This window comes from Sceloporus occidentalis, unplaced genomic scaffold, assembly GCF_023333645.1.
Source record: "Sceloporus occidentalis isolate IW3139 unplaced genomic scaffold, rSceOcc1.0.p SCAF_20, whole genome shotgun sequence".
Classification (NCBI taxonomy): domain Eukaryota; kingdom Metazoa; phylum Chordata; class Lepidosauria; order Squamata; family Phrynosomatidae; genus Sceloporus; species Sceloporus occidentalis.
In genome coordinates, this window is record NW_028317000.1 from 3,634,378 (window position 1) to 3,650,925 (window position 16,548).

The 16,548-nt window shown below is 46.2% G+C and overlaps 1 protein-coding gene across 4 annotated transcripts in view; it reads right to left on the reverse strand.

Annotated features, from left to right (window-relative positions):
• Positions 1-1,894: 1,894 nt before the first annotated feature.
• Positions 1,895-16,548, reverse strand: part of LOC149301771 (ADAMTS-like protein 4) — a 51,573-nt gene continuing 36,919 nt past the window's right edge. For all 4 annotated transcript variants that reach the window (XM_089482799.1, XM_089482795.1, XM_089482797.1 and 1 more), the window contains 13 exons: positions 15,762-15,864; positions 12,859-12,995; positions 11,789-11,993; positions 11,234-11,406; positions 10,658-10,766; positions 10,078-10,389; positions 9,157-9,286; positions 8,385-8,589; positions 7,078-7,251; positions 6,565-6,738; positions 5,697-5,876; positions 4,893-5,037; positions 1,895-3,905 (listed from right to left, as the gene is read on the reverse strand). In XM_089482799.1, the coding sequence (XP_089338925.1) occupies positions 3,766-3,905; positions 4,893-5,037; positions 5,697-5,876; positions 6,565-6,738; positions 7,078-7,251; positions 8,385-8,589; positions 9,157-9,286; positions 10,078-10,389; positions 10,658-10,766; positions 11,234-11,406; positions 11,789-11,993; positions 12,859-12,995; positions 15,762-15,864 (2,187 nt within the window). In that variant the 3' untranslated portion in view covers positions 1,895-3,765. The remainder of the gene's footprint in view (positions 3,906-4,892; positions 5,038-5,696; positions 5,877-6,564; positions 6,739-7,077; positions 7,252-8,384; positions 8,590-9,156; positions 9,287-10,077; positions 10,390-10,657; positions 10,767-11,233; positions 11,407-11,788; positions 11,994-12,858; positions 12,996-15,761; positions 15,865-16,548) is intronic.

A 16,548-nucleotide genomic window follows, 5' to 3' on the forward strand; every position in this document is an offset into this window, starting at 1 on the left:
ATATATATATATATTGGGGAAACAGATGAGTGCACAGAATCTCAAGGCATGTACTCTATATATACATACATAATGTATGTAATGAATTATATTCTATATATATATATATATATATATATATATAAATTTCAAGGCATGTGCTATATAATATATAATGCACTATTTAATATTTAATATTCTATATTATATATATATGTAATGTACTATATAAACATATACACACATATATGTGTAATATACTATATAATTATATATATATACACACATATGTACATATACATATACTATATATATATATACATATATATACATATATATACATATATGTGTATATATATTCATGGGGAAATAGATGAGTGCATGAAATCTCAAGGCCTGTACTATATAATATACTGTAATAATGTACTATATAATATAATATATTATATTCTATATAATCTATATACTGTAATATTTGTGGGGGAAATACATGAGTGCACGAAATCTCAAGGCCTGCAATGATCCTAAACTTATAACTCAGGCAAACCCTATAGGAGCCTCCGTAAAATCTGGCAGAGGGGGAAACGACAGGGAACTCCTGCATGTCTGATAGCGGACATGCTCCAAACATGTCTCTATCCTCATTTGAGAGACCAGCCTCCCGTGAGACAGAGACGCTGTGTTTTCCCATGTTGTTGCGTTACAACGTTTGTGACGTGGCTTTGCATTCCGCTGCAGACTCTGTTTTTCAAGGCTCTGGGTGCGATTCCCCGTGTCTATCAGCAGCTGAGCCAGAAACGAGAACTGGAGGCAGGGCAGGAGAAGGCATCCTTTGCCCTGGGCTTGGTTGCCATAGTCTCTGACCTTTGCATCTGGAGAACGCTTCCGTCACTCAAGGAAAAAGGAAACCAAACAGTGTTCAAACCCCAGCTCCCTCTTTCAGGGTTTAGGGACTACAATCCCCAGCGCCCCCATTGGCTACGCTGGCTTGGGGCTGCTGGGACCTCTAGTCCAACAGCATCTAAAAGAAGAGTCCGGTTTAACTGCCCCGATCTGAATCTTTTATTGGGATTAATACTAAACTCTGAGGAGTTCTAGGTTGGGTCTCCCTTATCGAGAATGCTTGGGATCAGACATTGCAGACTATTTGCATGCATATATATATATATATATATATATATATGGAGAAAGAGCAGGGTACAAATAGATATAATACATAAATACAGGGTTAGGGTTACATGAACCTCATCGGCCCAAAGGCATTGGTGCAACGGTGAAAAGAGGTATTGGGGATGATGGATTTCTTGATAGATGTAGTTAAACAGAGCTTCCACATGCAAGTGCAATCTATCTTTGAATATGTCCTGGAAGACAAAACAGGAGCTGCAAAAGAAAGTGGGGAAAACAACCCCACATAGCCGCCATACAGTTTTAATAGGAAGCCCCCCTGATCCTATATATATATATGCGCGGTGGAAAGCAGAGGACGGATGCATTGGCGCATGCCGTTTGCACGGGGCGGTTTCTAAACGCTCTTTAGGGATCAGATTAGGTTCCAGAGGATCTACAAATGGGGTCAAAGCCAGGAAAGGCTGGAATAAGAGGCAAGCCCCAGCTTCTGGAGTCGTCCAATATGGCAGCTAAATCCTTTGGGCACGAAATGCAGGTTGAGCCTTCATTGTCCGAAATACTTGGGACCAGGACTCTTTGGGATTTCGGATACGTATTGATTGATCCGCGTCTTTGAATACCTATAGATACATATAGGTACATAGTGGGATTCTCTTGGAGGTGGGACCCAAGTCCAAACTCACATGGACTGAAGCGTTTTCTGTGCAGGAGATAGTTGTTTGTGTTGTTTTCTGTGTGCAAAGTTGTATGTTCCTAGAAAAGTGAGCGTCTTTTTCAAGTCAGAAGACGGAAACGCCAGCCGCAAACGTCAAATAATCTTTAATACAAAATAAATTAGATCTGGACTGGAAAGAAAAAACAAAAGTATGGGATGTGAGGGCATCAAAACCAATCTAGAGATACATTCGGCTTCATCATAGAGCTTTATCTATAATATAATATATTTATATTTATATTTATACTTTGTCATTTTATATAATTTGAGGACTCTGAACCATTTCTATAAAAGGCCTTCTTAAAATATATATAAAATGCTTCTTTTTCTTTTCTTATCGCTCCGTTGTGTAGGTGCGCTTCTAGGATAGTCCGTGTTTGCCACCTATTTCACTGGGCCATGCTCCTCCATCTTTTAAAAGCCACTTCATCTGCAGATATACCATTGAGGGGGGTGTTTTATCTCAATGCTACCCCTCCAAACCTTCACTGCCTAATTTCAGTGGTTGGTGGTTCTACAAGAAGCACAAGAGCAAGCTTTTCTGGTCAGTTGACAACACTGGTAGGAAAGAAGGGAAACAACTGAAACAACCATTTGCACCAGGTTTACAGTTGCTAATAACCCTCTTGTGCCTTTGTACGGCAGCTTAAAAGGCACAAGAACAGGGGCTCATGAAAGAGTTGGCCACCTTCCGGGTTGCATAGAAAACTCAGCAATAGCGGAGACCTAGAAGAGACTGCAGAAATTGAGACTAGTCATCTTTCTAGAGTTGCGTTCTCTAAAATGGCAGCGTTCCCTTAAAAACTCGAGGTTCCCGAATTGGGAAGATCGGCAAACTGGTCTGGAAAGGAAAGATCGCTCGGCTATCTTATCTCTGGAAATCATCTTTCCGCAGATGGAACCATCCAAACGTTTTCTGAGATGATGGCGAGATCTGGCGTTTACTGTCACCATTTCCAGGACCCTCTGTCCTAGACATCCCCAAATTGCGCCAAGAGAGAACGGCTATATCCAGAAAACCTTTACAAAGTGGGTTTTGCAACAGAAAGGAGCATCGTAACTGTTCTGCCATCCCACTGAAATGCTATTGTCATAAAGACACACATATATATATATTTAAAAACCATGCTTCGGACCAGAGGCAAAACACAAAATGGCTGGCAGGTCCAAACCCTTGCAGAGGCCAGGACCTCTTTGCTTCATCCGGTGCATTTATCGGCGTCTGGTTGCTAAATTCGGCACTGCTCAAGTTCTTGGACCCCAAAATATTTGGTGCCATGCATATGTGGGTCTTGGAGAAGAAAAGCCTGCCAGCACTCTGGAGAAAAAGACCCTGCAACAACAGAGCTGTAAAAAATCCATGCACAACGTCTCTCCAAACAACTGGCTACTATCAAACTGATATAGTCTTACACTGGCACAGTGGAAATGTGGATCCCTTGTGGCTGGTTGAGTGAGTATCTCAAAAAGTGGGGTTGCAGAATGCACTTTTGTAGCGGAAGGAGAAGCGTTTTGGGATTCGACTATCCGCACGGTTTCGAACGGGCTCCGTCTCTCTCTAGCCTCGCTCTTATCGCCAGATTTTTTTTTCACCATACACAACTAGTTTGTGCGTTGTCTCCTTTCCATTCTCACCGTCGTGGAAGGGAAGTGAGTCTCAAGGAATTGTAGAAGACTCCACCGAGGTCCTTCAAAGAGAGGTGCGTTTTTCTCCCGATACTTTACAGGATGCTTCCTCCAGAAACGGACTGAGGTGCCTCCATTCTTTAGTTCGAATCCCTTTTGTTCCTTTTTGTCTCGGATGTCTTTTGCCGCAGTCTCCCTCCTGGTCTGCTGTGGAACAACATTGGGTTTGGGGATCGCGAACAACCGGGGCCCCAACTTTCCGGTTCAAGCAAAGATGCAAACGTCAGATCCCACTTGTCCGCCGTCGGCCAGGGCTACCGGCTGGGTCCCACGTGGCGTCTCTCCAAGGCATGGGTGCAAGAGGCGCAGCAGATCGACTTGTAGTATGCGTAGACGCAGAGGCGAGCCTGAACAATCACCGGACAGTTGTGGAGGACGTCCTTGCAGTTCTCATCTGCCGGGGAAAGATAACAGAACAGTGATATGGAGCAGCAAGACTTTGTCCCAAACAGCAAAGAGCTTAGGAAAGCTACCTCTTTGGACCACATTGTTCAGCAATCTCAGATATTACGGGAATCGTGCTCCAAAATGGATAACTTACCTGAAAGTACCCCTTGGAAACAGAGTGTTGTGTGCCTTCAAGTCGTTTCCAACTTATGGCAACCCTAAACTGGGCCTATCCTGGGGGTTTTCTTGGCAAGATTGGTTCAGAGGAGGTTTGCCATTGCCTTCCTCTGAGGCTGAGAGAGTGTCACTTGCCCAAAGGTCACCCATTGGGTTTCATGACTGAGCTGGGAATCGAACCCTAGTCTCCAGAGTCATAGTCCAACGCTCAAACCATGACGCCATGCTGCTCTCAATTCAGAAGTTCATACTGTGTTAGAAGCTGAGAAACAACACTTTAATTGTTTTATTTAGTATTGTTTAGAGTGTTATATAGAAAAGTTTGGAAATAATGCACAAGAGGCTGAGAAATATGATGTTAGAAGCATTGGAAAACTGGAGATAATATGTTACAAGCAATTGCGTTATCTGTAATTAGTATTTGGGGAACAAGGACATTATCATTGCTTGGATTTTAACCCTAATATGTTTTTGGGGGTGTCCGCCCTGCACCAAATTTGCAATCCCAGGGGATTTTTCGGAGGGAAGAGGAGTTAAACCCAACCAAAAAATCTCTTCATCTTCAAAGCAAAGGTCTGGAAATTGGACAGTCCTCCCAATCTCCAGCGAACATGGGGGGTTCTGAGAGCTGTGATTGCCCACCTTTTCCAAGCGCAGATGTCTCCCATCATGCCTGCCCTTTCCCCAGACGTATGGATTGGACGAAATGCACGCCACACGGGTTGTTTGCGTTTCGTAGAAAATGGTCCTACCTCCCAGTCCCACCTTTAGGGCTCCGGCCTTGAGTCGCAAGCAGGGTCCGGGCAGGGTTTCTTACCAAGTTCCGGGAGGCAGGGCTGGGGGTTGCAGGGGCGCTTCTTGGCCGGCTTGAGGTCCGGCGGGCAGAGGCTGCTCAGGGTCTTGTTTTGGGTCAAGCACTGAACCTCCCTCACCTGGACGCCACCCACGCATGACTGGGAGCACTGGGGAGGGAGAAATGAAAACGGTGCCGTGGGAAACTTTGCAAACAGATGGCAGAGAGCACAAGCCATTTCTTGTTCTGGGTCAAGCGGGGGACCTCCCTCGCCTGGACACACGGGGTCAGAAATGCCAGACAAAGGTGTGCCATTGGAAGCTGAAGAGGACTTTCCCCATTTACTATAGCTTCCCAGAATCCCCCATAGAGGTTGAGTTGCCATTATCCAGAAATCCGAAAATACTCCAAAATCCGAAACTTGTTTCATGAGTGGCTGAAATAGCGACACCTTTGCTTTCTGGTGGTTCAGTCTACACAAGCTTTGTTTCATGCACCAAATTATTTCAAGTACTGTGTATAAAACTACCTTCATGCTATGTGTGTAAGGTGTATATGAAGCATACATTTTGGAGATGGGACCCAAGTCTAAACTCAAAATTCAAGTTTAGACTTTGGTCTAAACATCTCATTACAGACCTATGTGCAAATTCAGGGATTCCAAAACACTTCTGGTCCTGAGCACTTCTGGTAAGGGAGACTCAACCTCTACTGCCCAGGGGGATTCTTGGAGTTGTAATCCAAGGACAAAGTGGGTCTTCGCCCATGTGTCCAAATGAATTCCCAGCCTCTGGGACAGTGTCCAGTGCGATCCTCTCCCCCACTCACTGCGCTCCAGGCGGTGGAGAACCAGCGCGCTTCGCACGCAGTGCCGAGACAAGGCTGGAGAGAGGGCGGCTTCTCCAGGTGGGCGCACTCCGAGGCCTCCGTCACGTTCACATCCGTCCCCAGTTTGCTGACGCAGACAATGTCGCGCCGTTGGGTGCCGGTGCCACAGTCGGAGGAGCACTGTTGCGTATGCGAGAGAATGGAGAAATGACAGCCGATGGTCAGTAGATGGGAAGAGAGCAGAAAAAGACTACATCTTCCAAAATCCCCAAACTAGCACAGCCACAGGGGTTGGGGGATTCAGGGACCTGTAATCTGTAAAAGGGTAACTTCCCCAAACTCTAGGGGGGGAAAGAATTCAGCGAGTTCCAACAGAGTTTTGACTGGTTTTCATTTGTCGTCTTTTAACTTGTCAAATATAGTTTAAAATAACTTGTACTGTGTACAGTTGGCCCTCTGTACCCATGGATTCTGCATCAATGGATTCAGCCATCCACAGCTTGAAAATGTTCCCAAAAGGAAAATTCCAAAACACAAACCTTGATGTTGCCATTTTATATAAGGGGTGCCATTTCACTATGCCACTGTACTTAATGGGACTTGAACATCCACAGATTTTGGGTTAAGTCCCGCCAGATACCAAGAACCCACTTTACATGATTTAAAATTGATTTGCAGACCACATTTCCCCACCATTGTTCTATATATGGCTGTGGGCCATATTTCCCAACCCTGTTTCATATGTGGCCTGCGAGCCACATTTTCTCATCCCTGTCCTGTAGATTGCCCATGGGCCGTATTTTCCCAGCTCTTGTTCCAAAGGGTCGCGTGGGGTACCCCGTCCCCCCTCCAATCCGACATCGCTCACCAGGCTCCAGGGCCCTGTGTACCAATGGGTCACCCTCCGGCAAGGACCGCCACTGCATGCCCGCATGTCGGCCGGTTTGGTGCCTGCGCAATTCTCCTCGGCTTCTCCGCTGGCGTCGCTGGAGAGGCACACCACCGAACGCCGCTGGATCCCGGTGCCACATTCGGCTGAACACTGGGAAGAAGGAAAATAGGGAATGAGAAACAAGTGTCAGGCATTAGGAAAAGGGCAGCTGGAGGCTTCTACAACTGGGCTGCAGAGTCCATTCTGGGTTTTAGATTGAACTCCAAAAAGTGTTGGCTTACAGAAGTCACCCAATGGTTTCGTGGCCAAAGTGAGGAATCGAACCCTGGTCTCCAGAGCCATAGCCCAACACTCAAACCAGTACCCCACATGCACCTCTCTGTCTTTCAATTAGCAATAAGGCTACAAAATGGATGCTCAAAGGGACAGAAGGATGGCGCCAAAGGGTTGGAAAAGAGGAGAGTGAAGGAGGGAGAAACGGAGAGGTACCGTGTTGCTCCACTCGCTGTAGAACCAGGTCCGCACGCAAGGCCCCATGTCGCACGCCTCGCTGGTCTTGGGCCGGTGGTTGCCCGGGCATTCGCCGTCGCTCAGCAAGGTGCCCTCGTTGCTGACGCAGCGGACACGGCGCGTCCGGTGGCCCGTTCCACACAAGACAGAGCACTAAAAATGGGCGAGGAGAGAAAAGAGAAAAAGCAAGGTGGTTTAAAAAGTGGGAAGGGAATGCAAAACTCCAACCAGGGCTGATCTCTGGTGTGCAAACCTTACCACGCTCTATAAATAAACGTTAATAATAATAATAATAATAAGGTTCTTTGCATTGTTTTCCTTCATAGGTTGCAATATTTAGGGCAAAATAGCTTTGCTGTGTTCTGCTGTGGGCATCAGTTGAGAAGAAGTTGCAAAGGTTAGCATTCTTACTGAACAGCTCAGAGATACTATTTGGCATATATATATATATATATATATATATATATATATATATTTTATTATCAATGAAGACAAACAAATACACACTTCCTATACGCACTTCCTATCTACTTTATATATATATGTATCTAAAATACACACATACTCATAGGGATAACATACCTAACAAAGGATCTAAACTAAAACTAAATAAAATACAAGGAACTATGGCTTCCAGGCTTCCTAACCATGTTTCTTTAAACGTTACTTATCTAACTCCCTTACGGCTATTCATAAGTTCTATTCAGTATTTAAGAATCACCATAAACATCTCTCTTTTAATCAGGAATATGTGTCCTTATCCAGAACTTAAGTGTAAATCAAATATTTCCTATCAGATCCTCCACAAATACAACACATTTCTTATTTTAAAAATCTCTCTTTATTTTACATGGATTAAATTAACATCTTCTGTTATTTCTTAACCTAATCCCTGGATTGTCATGGTTTTCTCATGTATCATCATCATCATCTTATCAATTTCTACCCAAATCCGTAAGGTTGAAAGAGCCAATCTTCTCGAGAAGGAATTGTTGTCTCTTTCCATCTCTGAGCATAGACCATATATCACAAGTTTCTTCCATTACTTTTCTCTTTCTCCGTTTGGCTTTTCATCTACCTTGGGGTGGGACAAGTGCGACCCACGGAGACACCCTCAAAAGGGCTGAGCCCCACTCATTTTGAACCCAAAGATCACCCCAAATGCCTAAGTTTGTGTTGACAGTCCCTCCACAGTCCACTTTCACTCCAACAAGACTTGAGCGTCCGCCAAAACTAAAGCTAAACCTAGGTAGGTTACCCCTTCCATATACACGCAACCTGCTTACCGAGCTCCAGTTAGTGTGGATCTCCCAGTGGCTGCAGACTTGGACCTGGCAGGTCTGGGTGGCGTTGGGCTTGGCCAGTTGTCCACAACGCTGTGGGTGGACCATGGTGCTGCGGTTGGCGTAGATCTGCCGGCAGAGGACCTGGCGGTGCTGGGTGCCCAGGCCACAGGATTTGCTGCAGGCCGACCAGTCGCCCACATCCCAGCTGGAACAAGGCAGACAGAAGAGAGAGAGAGAGACGGTGAGCAGAAAGCAAACCAAACCGCTTGTAACGTCACCCAAACATCAGGGCCTCCTTTGTGCCGACTCCCAGGATGCGGAATCCCCTTCCAAGGGATGCTAGGCTGGTCCCAAAAGTGTGACTTGTGAATGACATGTGGCCCCTGGTCATTTATGTAGACTCCAGGGGTCAACTGATATTGATATAAATGAGTATTTGTAGCTTTCCTTTTGTAACGTTCTCCGTTTTTTATCCCTTGGCTTACCAACGTTTTACAGTGCCTTCTACTCCTTTGCAGTTAGGACGTCTGGTCACTCTGGTGACCAAGTTTGCAAAACAGCAGTAAGGGGCAGTTGAAATTCATGACCAAAGCAGGACTGACCATCAGGAACAAGCTGTTCGCTAGTTTGTAATCTACTGAAACACCAGAGAAAAGGATTGAACATGGTGGGAAACACAGGAGGTTTCCGTGTGCCTCTCGCGCCGGCAGAGGGCAGCAGCAGCCTTTCTGTATAGAAAAGGTAATTTTGGGGAGGAATTGAAGACACTCACTAGGCTGGGCAAGGCTCCGTGTTGCAGACCTCTTCGGACACAATGGGTTTGGGAACAAGGTGGCATTTTTCGTCCCCCACTTCTTCTTGGGAAACCCTAGAGATGCAGATGTAGACCGAATGCCAGAAGCCTGCAAAGAAAGGACACTCGTGGCAATGGTTTTTGGTTGGTTTGGGGGCGGAAAAACCCCACTGCCCAGTTTCTAGTCCTTAAGACTTGCAAGAAGATGCCAAATAAAATTCCAAAAAATTAGGGCTTCATGGGGCTTCTGTCAGTAAGAGGAGCAGCTCTCAAACTCTGGTCCTCCAGAGGCCTTGGATGTCATCTCCCCAAAAGTCCCAGAATCTGCAATCCCAAACATCTGGACGAACAGAGTTTGAGTTTCAGGGCCAAGCACGGAATTGAACCCTGGTCTCCGGAATCATAGTCCAACACCCAAACCACTTTGCACTGTTGGATACGAAGAATGATGATGACAACAGCAAAGCTTAACAGTCCTTTCCCTGTGTTGTCCAGTCACAACCTTTACAACAACCCTTTAAAGTCAGCCAGGATTATAACTGCAGAGATGAGGAGCGAGGCTTTGAAAGAGCAGCTTGCCTAAGGTCATCCAGTGAGTTTAGAATGAAGGTGAGATTTCAACCAGACATCTCTTGATCTCCAGCTGCAGCTTTCAATCACCCCCCCCCCCACACACACACAGCATATATATAATAATAATATGTACATATACCTGTGCATATACATGGAATCATAGAATCGTACACATACACGTGTGTGTGTGTGTGTGTGTGTGTATCAGCAATCTTTCAAAAGGATAGGAGGGGGACCGGCTCTGCAAAACCATGAAATGGTGAACCTCCATGCACAGGAGCAGTCAACCAGAGGGACATAGCAAAAAAGCCTGACGAACAGACTCACCTTTCCCGCAGGTGGCTGAGCACTCCGTGTTTCCGGCCCGGCGCCAGTAAAAGTCATGGGGGCTTTCGGGGTGATGCTGGATGGGGTGCGGCGGAGGGGGCAAAGGGGGCACGCGGACGTTCCGCTGCAGCGTCCCGGGGCTCCGTCCCGATTGGCCGGCCGGGGGAGGTGCCACACCTTGAGTCCGTCTGGATTGGCTGGAGGAGACCGAGAGGCGCGGAGGGGTCAGGCTCCGGGAATTGCCTGCCAGCGGCCGCAGGTGACCAGTCGGAGATTCCAGCGGGTGGACAGGGGACACCACCGTCAATGCACCTGTTATGGGGCGGAAAAGAGAGGAAAAGGGGGGTTCAGAAAGAGGTGGCATAACTCGAACCCTTAGCACTAATTCCTAACTTCTTTGACAGGCACCAGAAAAAATAAGCAGCCACCTCAACTAGGGTAATCAAACTAACCGAGCAATGGAAAAACAATATGAAAAAGAATATGAAATATTAACAATGATTATGCGTTGGAAGGCAATACATGGGAAAATAGCTTCCTGCTATTGGTACTGATAGGTAAAAGAGGCAGGTTGTCTCACCAAACTCTTGCCGGGGGTTACGGGGCGGTTTGTGGTGAGGCGTCTCCGCCGGGGGTGAAGCCAGGAAGAACTGGTAGGAGATCCCGGGGTTGTCTTGCTGGAAGATCATCTGCAGAAACCAGGGCAGGAGAGAAAAATCACCCAGGAAAGGTTGAACGGCGCTCAGGAAGGAAAGGCGAAGGATCTCTTTGTGGGGTTAGGCTGAATGGTCTTTCCTGTGATATACTGAATAGTCTTTGTAAGGTTAGGCTGCTGGTATCTGCCAACGCAAAGCTTAAGGGTGGCTTTAATATCAAACAGCTCTGAGGAAGATGCTCTTTGGCTTGTCATCCCGCCAAAGGTGGGCCTAGTCCTAGTGCATACCCAGACATACAAGAACTGGGAAACTCCGTATCCAGTAGTCTCCATCTGTAGAGCTTTGTTAAGATTACTCAACTGACTGCCACCATCCCGCCTTAAGGACTAGAATCTTGATTTTTAAGACCCAAATGGAAGGTGGTCCTTTCTCACAGTCAGAAGTGTGCTGATGGGGACGCACCTCTCCCTCCCCTGCCCTCCCCCCCACTGCGTACTCACATACACATCTATGGGCTCCGTGGTGGGACCCTCTGCCGTCAGGGATTCACCCTCCCGCCTGTCGTTCCCCGGACGGCTGTAGACGAAAACGGTGCCAGCCGCCTCATAGCTGCCTGGCGGGTTCACCGCCCAGTTTCCATTGATGATGGATTTGCCGTTGTGGTTCCGAAGGGCTGGGAAAAGAAGAGAGGGACAACAAAATGGAGTTGCCGTTGAAACACAGAGACTCTTGGGCTGCATCTGCACTGCAGAAATAATGCAGTTGGACATCACTTTAATTGCCATGGCTCCATCCTATGGACTCCTGGGATGTGTGGTTTGTTGTGGCAAATGAAGTATTTCATTACACATGTATATGTAAATATAGGTATTCCAAAATCCAAAGCACTTCTAGCCCGGAGCATTTTGGATAAAGGATACTCAGCCTGTCATAGCATTTAATTTAGTGACTTCAGAGAAATAAGAAAATGAAGTTTTAAGTAAACTTATTCAAAATTGTGACTGTGACAATTAACTAAACCATCTTAGAGTCCACAGGAATGGTAGTTTACCAACCGAGATAGTTGGGGCTGCCGCTCATCTCTTTGACTTGGATCCGTGTCGCCCCGGCGGGGATCTCCAAGATGCGGTGGTAACCGATGGGCACGTCCGTGTCGGTATAGTTGCCGACCACCAGCTTGCAAGTGGTGTGATCCCCGTCACACACCCCACAACTGTCCAGTGTGCGATTTGAACCCAGGATCCCATCACAGCCGGGTCTCTGGTGAAGGAAGAGACATGGTGAATGCACATGGAAATATTGCAGAGCTGAGTATCACCTACAAGGAGAAGGAATCCCCTTCCGTCCCTTCAATGGCCTCAACTGTCCCTTCTTCTCCTGAGATTAATCATCTATCTGTCCTTTCTATCAACCTATCTACTATCCATTTACTCATCCATCCATCTACCCACCCATCCTCCTTTATCTATCTTTTAGTCATATATCATCTGTCCATCCATCTATGCATCTAATCTAGTAGTAACTATCTCTCTCTCTCTCTCTCTCATCTATCATATTAAAATCTATAGTTCTGGACCCAAAACCTGTCCTTGACTTACACGAGGTTGACCTATACATGAGTATATATGGTATACATGTATATATTTATTTTTCATCCATCCATCTATCTATCATCCATGTATCATGTAGTTGTGTATCATCTGTCTATCTATCCATTCACTCATCTGTCCATCATCTATCTATCTAATCTAGCTAGCAGCTATACACAATCTGTATCTCTATCTCTCAACTATCAACCTACCTGCCTACTTCTGTCTGTCTATCTTTCTATCTCTCATATCAAAATCCATAATTTTGGCCCCAAAACTTGCCCTCGGTTCACTCAAAGTCGACTAATACATGAGTATATACAGCATCCATCTATTTATCTCTCATCCATCTCTCAACTAGCTATATATCACCATCCATCCATCCATCCATCCTCTCCCCTGTTCCTAAGGAGTCTGACATTTGGAAATGTTACTCCCAGGACGGAGGGATTATGGGTTCCAAAAAAAGGATCACCCTGCCACCCCCCAAACCTCCCAAAAGCCCAATGGCTTCCCAATTCATGAGAAAACCTCACCAGGCACTGTCCGGCGACACAGATCTCTGGGGAGTCCACCTCGCACGGCGTGCCATCTTGGACCTTCTCCGTGTGACGGACGTAGAATCGGTAGCCAATGGGCCGGCAATTGAGCTCACAGCGCTGGGAGCCCTGCACTGCAAGACACAAAGACACACAGCAAAGGAATGGGTTGTGCGTTCATAGGATTGCGAACAAGCAAGGACCAGGCACCCAGGTAACCTTCTGGGCCACATCCGTATTAGAATATATATGTCCATAATGAGATATTCTGGAGATGGGACCCGAATCCAAGCACAAAATTCATTTATGTTGCATATACACTTCGTACTCATAACAAACAGGACAAAAGGGCAATTTGGGTTCAATGCATTTCTTAATTTGAAGTAAGAAACTAAAGGGATTTTAAGTTCTTGTGCAGCCAGGGGTTAAAAAGTCCCTGTGTGTCTCTTCCACCCAAGAGCCACAAATGTGTGTTTTTCGTTGCAACTGAAGTCTTTCCTGACATTTCTCAATTTATTTAATGGGGTTTTTTTTTTTTGCAAAAAATAAAATAAAATAAGAAAAATAAAGACGAGCTGCTGGGACACAGAGGCCAGGCTTCGACTCGGACTCCAACCTGGCAGGGCCCGAGTGCAAGAGAGAGAAAGAGAGAGAGACAAAGCCCTCCTTGTGCGGCTTCCTTCGCTCTCCCATCCGGGCCAAAAAACATAAATATTGGCTCCGGATTATAAACGGCGGAGGCAGGCTTTCTAAACCTCCCCTTCCCCTCCTCCTGTTTATCTAAAGGGTATTATTTTGGTACTTCCCAGGAAAAATGTTTATCTAAAGCCTTCGCCGCGGCGGACTGAGCCTGGAAGAGTTGCTGGTTCTTTTTTTTGACAACACCACCCAGCATCCCCAGTCTCTTGGACTACAAATTCCAGAATTCCACTGCTCAGAAAAGGTGCCTTATTAATAAATGACAACTCCCAGAATCTGCAGCAAACACAGCCGTGATACGCTGGGGCCAAAGCATAGAAAAGTTGCTTTTGGGGAGGATTGCAGCTCCCAGAATCCCCAGCCATCACAGCCACAAAATGCTGGGACCAAATAATAGGAAGGTTCTCTCTGTGTTTGGATTGCAGCTCCCAGAATTCCCAGCCAGCATAGCTCATGGGATGCTGGGACCAAAGCATATAGAGAAGTTGCTCTGTTTTATTAAAGCATCCAGCATCCCCAGCCAGCATAGCTATGAAATGCTGGGACGAGAGTGAAAAAACGTTCCTTTGTGGAGTATATCTCCCAGAATCCCAAATCATGCCGGTTTGCTAGAGGATGCTGGGTATTGTAGTAAAAAATGCACAACATCTCCATGTTCTGACTAACACCGTTTCCTCTCCCACACATTATTGTTTTCTCTTTCAATCTGGGGACTTTTGTCCCCAAACTCCAAGAATGGTTCGTGAAGAATCAGATCATTTTGGGGGTAAAGAGGGACATTTCTTGGAGGCCTTGATGTGGTCAGGATGGCAAAAGTTATCAATGGGGAAAAACACACAAATTAGGAGATGCTGCAGCAGTTTGCTTTTGTTTGATCCAACTGAGAAGGGCAAGATTTATCCCCTTCCTTTCTCTCCATCCTGAATTGTGTGCAAAGGACTTTTGCAATTTGGAATTTGTTTGCAGCAATAGAAGCAAAAGTAGGAGGAAGCGAGAGAAACCGGGACATTTTACAAGCAGCTAAAGAAGTGGGATGGCAAATAAGAATAAGAATAAGAATAAGAATAAGAATATCCGGTGCCTCCAAATGATCGAAGCGGCTTACATTAAAACAAACCAATAAAATACCATATCAATACCATATCATACATTATAACCCTACCCTCCCATCAAATACAGTTATATTACCAGTGATTAAAACAACCGTTAAACATTAATTAAAATTTTAATTAGCAAAGGGTTAACAGGGATCCTCCTTGTCAAATCTGGATGGCAGAACGGGGCTGGACTACATGGCCCTTAAGGTCTCTTTCAACTCTACGCTTTTTATGAAATCTGGACAGCTGCAGGGTGTGTGCTCTCAGCTTTTTGGGTCTCCTCCAGCCTCTCCAAAGTGGATTATTATATAAACAGTGGTGAGAAGCATTCCTCCTGGGGCTGTTATAAACTCATAATTAAAAAATTAAAGAGTGGGAGAGAAGACAGAGAAGGGTACCCATCCATCGCTGAAGGTCTCAGCTGCTGCTTTCGGTGGGAGGCGGGCAGGATTTGGCACCGAAAGAACGGTCTGGATCCTATTTCTTGGTTTCCGTGAGAGCTGGCTCTCTTCCCTCTGTGGCACAGCCAAGATCTCAGCGAGGGAACGGAGAGGCAGCCACAAGGGAGATGGAAGAGAAAGCCACGGAGGAAGCTAATCGCTGCAGGATGGGACGCAGGCAGCCATCCTTCCTGCAAATTTCTAAAAACCAAGCCATTTTGTCCCAAAAAATCTGGTGGGCAACGATGGTGGGTGGCATTTGGGGGGTCTTTGCATGCAAGCATAGACTGCTAGGACCGAACCAGGCAGAATGGTTGGCGGGCTCTCCTTCTTTCCCCAAATGAAAATTTCCTTCCCCAAAAATTTATAGCATTGTAGAGGATGAGCCCATGAAAAATTGTCATAGCATGCCTTCAAGTTGTTTCCAACTTGTGGCTACCCTAAGGCAAACCAATCATCATCATCATCATCATCATCATAGGAGTTTATCACACAAAAGAGATCGGGAGTTCATATCGTGACTATGCCAGAAAAATCATGTAATTACGCGAAACGATTTCACACGACGTCGCACAAAACCTGCCATTAAAGTAGCCGGCTAAACCTCGTATTGTATCTGCATTAGGAAGCTGGGACTTTGGGGCTTTGCTTGGCGAAGTCTTACCGTCCGTGAAGGGCTCCCATTCGTAAAAGCGGCCCATAAACTCCTGGCGGTTGTAGGCAGCGCACTGGACGGCCCTCGGATCGGGGCGCTCAGCTGGACAGGGCTGTGGAAGGGAAAAAAGGACAATGACCAGGGATGGGAGCAGAGAAGGGAGGCAGGGAGATTTCAAACCATCATGGCATTGAAACACAGCCTCTGGATACTACTTCCAAGTGTCTGGGAATGGTACTTGCCTTGGAGAGTGCTACTGTTATTACTTGGCGTGGAAGGGTTCTGGGAGTTGTAGTTCAAAAAAGTAACTTTGCTTGTTGTGTGCCGTCAAGTTGTTTCCAACTTATCACAACCCTATCCTGGGATTTTCTTGGCAAGGTTTGTTCAGAGGAGGTTTGCCACCATTGCGTTCCCCCTGAGGCTGAGAGAACATGATTTGATTCTGCAAGTCCCAGAATCGGGGGATTCTGGGACTTGCAGTCCAAAACAACACACTTTCCATGAGCTCTGGTTTAATTCTCAGAGTAATGTCAGTCCAAGGACGCCCCTCCTATTCCACGGAGGAGACCTCGACCCCAGCTCAGCCAAAAATCGCTGGCCCTTTCGTTCCGGTGGGCCGATCCGACAAATTTGGAAAGCGTCAGAACCAACGCCTATGGCTCTGGTCCCTGGGAACTCATCAGGGCCTTTTCTTGGAACATGAAACCCTGTTATTATTTTCTTCTTCTTTTCATAAAAACCTCTTCTTTATTCAATAAAAGGAGAATAAAAGAGAGAGACAAAAGCAGAACAGGAC